Raw genomic sequence first — 4,404 nt, forward strand, 5'->3', positions numbered from 1 at the left:
GTTACCAACTTCACATTTTTACCAGTGCAGGGTAAAAGCACATTCAATTAAAGTGCATATAAACCCGTTTTATTTTTGTGTTGTTCGTGGTCAAAGGGTTCTAAAGTAAAATTTAGCCTTAAATACAAATGATTCACAGATAGATGTGCAAAACATTAAGAACTAGATATAGGAAAGAAAAGATTCTTATTTACTATATAAACAGTTCCAGGTGATACATCAAGACCCAAAAGATCTATGTAACAGTCCAAAACCATACTTCACACTGTTAAACCTGTTAAGGGACACTGTAGTGTGTCTCTTTGAACCCAGTTTAACATATTTGGTATAACTTACAACTACCCCTGCTGCAAGTGCAGGAGCACCAAGGGGGTAAAAACTCAGGTTGGACTTGTAGTATGGGCATTGTTCCGCTCTGTACCTCACGCCAGATTAAAAAGCCCAGCTGCCTCAGACTACACCTGTAAGCACTCCAGTCTCCATGCAAGTTATGGGGTGGGAGAAGACATGCCTATATGCCTCCCCCTGTCTGCCCCTAACAAATACAGCACTGGGAAATGCAGGCAGTTAGGCGTTTTATGCACTTTGAACTCTCCCTCGCACTTAGTAGATAACTCCTATACTCTCTAACACCAACTAAATGCATTTTCATATTTGAACTACTTATTTATTAGGTGAAGAACTCCCTTAAGGAGAAACTAAAGATAGATACCACATAGGGCCAAATATTTTATGCTATCATATACTGTAAGTCTGCTATTTCTATTTGAAGACATCCAACATATCCACCTCGATGCTGGTACCTACCTACTCCTACAATGGAGATTGTTGGCCCTGAGCAATTTGCGTTTTCTGTGGGCTAACATTTATGTCCCAAAGAATATATATAGGAGCCAATATGATCGCTCTATGTTCAAGCAGCATCACAACCCTGACCAGAGAAGAAATCAGAACTATCAGTAGTAGTTATCATACATGAAATTGCACTGCTGTATTTCTAAACATTACTAGCAGCCATACTATGTCAAATAAAGCAGTGTCAGCCTTAAGTTTACATTTGAAAGCAAATGTATGAATGAGGCTTTCTCTTGACTACAGTCACATGGCCTTAAGGAGCCAATTTATGCAGTCCCAATTGCGGGTTCAAAAGACTTGGTCAGTTAATTTTTTACAGCAATACTGTAACATAAATATGTCTAAGAGCAATTAACAAAGTCCAATCATGTAAGAATCTAGCCATTAAAGCCAAAATCAAACATCAATCCATCAGCTAGTTAGGAAAGAAAACCAGTACTCAGAACAAGAAGGCCCTGTCTCCAAAAGGAAAAGTAGAACGCTCTACTTGGGAGGAGAACTATGTACACATTGTTTAATGTTTAGCTTTCAGCTTTCTAGATTCTGCTGAACTTACATTCTTAGAACCTGCCCCAGACAGCCATCAATTGTTGTGAGGGATGCTAGCAGTTATGGTTCAACCATCAAAAAACTTTTGCAATTATAACCCCAATAATATTATATTAAAATAATAAAAATCTTATAACCCAAGAAAATATGTTAAGAACGTAATTTACTATAACACAGGACTGGGTGGGCACAAAACCACACCCCTTAGTGCTCATTCAGGAAGGACTTCTGGCTGCTATCTGCACCTTGCGTGGATCAAAAAATCCCACATTAGGTGCAGAGTGCAGCATAGGTGGATGAAAGCCAACCTTGCCCTTACCACCTGCTATATGGCAGGAAGTACAGTAAGCACCCAGCCTTATTGTGGCCTTTATCTACCTGCACTCCCTTGCTTCCGCATCTGAATGACACACAACTTAGGGGATGGGTTGGGGCAGAAGGGGCAGGCAGCGCTGCATTCATGGGGGTGACTGCAGTCTCTGTGCTCCAAAATACATTGTAGACACCTGCAGCAATTTATGTAAGATGAGAGGCATGATACAAATTGCCGGTGCGCTCTAATTGTGTGTCTAAATGACATACAAGTTAGGGAACAGGTAGGCCTACCTGCCTCTCCCCACCCACCCTCGTGAATACAGTTCTGCCATACTCAGGCAATGTTGTATTCACGGATTGGGCCACAGCTCTCCAAATGCTCCATTTTTTTACACTTTTAACCCTGCCTTCCCAGCTGTTAAGGAACGCTTTAGTGTTAATACCCTCTTTGCTGCTACCAAAAAAATAAGCCACAGAACATAATACTAACTTTCATAAAGAACCTGCAGCCACACATCAAAGAAGATAGGAGAACACAAATGCATCATGGGCAGCTGGCCATTCCAATAAATAAGTAAAATAAATAATGGAAATGCAAACCTTTTATGCAGACTGTCATGTTCTTTCCAGCTTTCATTCCTCCAGTCCTTTAATCTTGGTGACTGCCATTAAGGGTCGCAAGCTTCGCCTCGATGATAAAGCTTCAACGCTGATGCAAACCAGTAATTCCATTGGGGTATTTTTTCCTGTGTATCTTCTCTTAATCCTGGTAGATTCCTTCTGATCACTTAGAGTTGGTTTTAAACCTCAGTCCCTAGACCAGTTCGTTTCAGAAACAGACAGTGGCCACCCTCTTCCTGAGTGTTTGCAGGGTTTTTTTTTTTTTTTTTTTACATTTGTCAGAAGAACCAAATAAGGAATCTAAGCTCAATGGTAGAAAAAAAAAATCAAAGCAAAATTGTCTTTTGGTATATACTGTACGTTAAATTCTATAAACAAAATCAAAAAGAAATTCTGATGCTTGAAAACTATATTTAACTAAGTAAGCAAAACATGATCGCTGACTGAATAGAGGTTTTCAATGAAATCATTTGGTTATTTGCTCTGATAATCTTATAAATACACCAGTAGACAAGTTTGGATGCCAAATCCGCAGATTAAACAAACAGCAAATTTCCCTTCTACAAACCTAAAAAAGAGAAGTATTAAAACTGAGTTTCTGTAACATCAAATTTTAATAAAACATTTTGTAAAGAAATATATTGTTAATAAATTAAGGCTCACATATATTTATATATATATATATATATATTTATAACCGTACAATATTTTCTCGGAGAAAAAAAAATATTTCCTGCTAAATTCAAGAGCACCAAATTCACTGCACGTACTATAAAAAAAAAACAGAACATTGTTCACAAGTAGTGTAATTTCAGAATATTTGTTCATATCGGTAAGGAAATATTTTCACAGAACATTATCATGAAAGTACAGTACAAAAAAAATGTAAAATTCAGCATCCGTTAAAATATTTTTTCCGGTATATTTTGCAGGAGTGCACAGAAGTGACCTTTTTTTTCCTTTCAGAAATATTTTCCTTATATAAAAGTATACTGTATAATGTTTCCATTCTGAATCTACCTACAATTTTTTCTTTAAAACTTTTTTTTTTTTTTGCCCAGCATTAAAAAATAAACATTCTGCATTCCTGTAAGGAATAAACCTGTCCCTCTCCAGACTCATAACAGTTATAAAATATATTCATGACCTGAAATACTGAAAAAATAGTAACAAAATGTGTTCCAACAGCAAATACTGTTCACTCGCTACCTTCAGAGGACAATAATTCTCTATATTAAAGTTTAGGAACCCTTGTTCAGTTTTAGTTTCTATATTGGTAAGGGGGAGTTGGTTTACAGATCTGTTTCCCTATTGGTGTCCAGGCAAAGCGCATAGAGGGACTTTCTGAGGTCTACGTTGCTCTTGGCTTTGAGGTTAGTTTTTTCTAAGGAACCAGTGCCATTATTGATGCCTTCAATGTTTTCCAAGTGTACAGACTTGCTGAGAGAGGCTCTGCTTGGACTTCTTTTGAGGTCTCCAGCACAGCTCCCCTGGCGACTGCTGGACTCCTCTTTGAGCATCACTTGTTCCTCATGGTCCGTTTCTCGGTGGTAGAAATAGTTAAAGTTAGAGACAATGACAGGGACTGGCAAAGCAATGGTGAGCACACCAGCAATGGCACACAAGGACCCCACGATTTTACCCCCAACAGTCACTGGCCTCATGTCTCCATACCCAACTGTAGTCATAGTGACTACAGCCCACCAGAAAGCATCTGGGATACTCGAGAAATGAGATTCTGGGTCATCAGCCTCGGCAAAATAAACTGCGCTGGAAAAAAGGATAACTCCAATGAAGAGGAAAAATATTAGCAATCCCAGTTCCCTCATGCTAGCTTTCAGTGTTTGCCCCAAAATCTGGAGTCCCTTGGAATGCCTGGAGAGTTTAAATATCCTGAAGACTCTAACTAAGCGAATAACCCTCAGTATGGCCAAAGACATAGCCTGCTGCCCATTGTTAGTCTGATGCTGGGCCAGCTCTGTTCCTAAGGTGATAAAGTAAGGTATGATGGCCACAATGTCAATGATGTTCATGATATTTTTAGAGAAGTCAGATTTGCTGGGA

The 4,404-nt window shown here is 38.8% G+C and overlaps 1 protein-coding gene across 1 annotated transcript in view; it reads right to left on the reverse strand.

The window, feature by feature from the left end:
- Window positions 1–2,935: 2,935 nt before the first annotated feature.
- kcna5 (potassium channel, voltage gated shaker related subfamily A, member 5) overlaps window positions 2,936–4,404 on the reverse strand; it is a 2,960-nt gene continuing 1,491 nt past the window's right edge. Inside the window, exon 1 of the mRNA XM_004912799.2 lies at window positions 2,936–4,404. This exon is cut by the window's right edge and continues 1,491 nt beyond it. Coding sequence (XP_004912856.2) covers window positions 3,633–4,404 — 772 coding nt within the window. The 3' untranslated portion in view covers window positions 2,936–3,632.

Source organism: Xenopus tropicalis, chromosome 3, assembly GCF_000004195.4.
Source record: "Xenopus tropicalis strain Nigerian chromosome 3, UCB_Xtro_10.0, whole genome shotgun sequence".
Taxonomy (NCBI): domain Eukaryota; kingdom Metazoa; phylum Chordata; class Amphibia; order Anura; family Pipidae; genus Xenopus; species Xenopus tropicalis.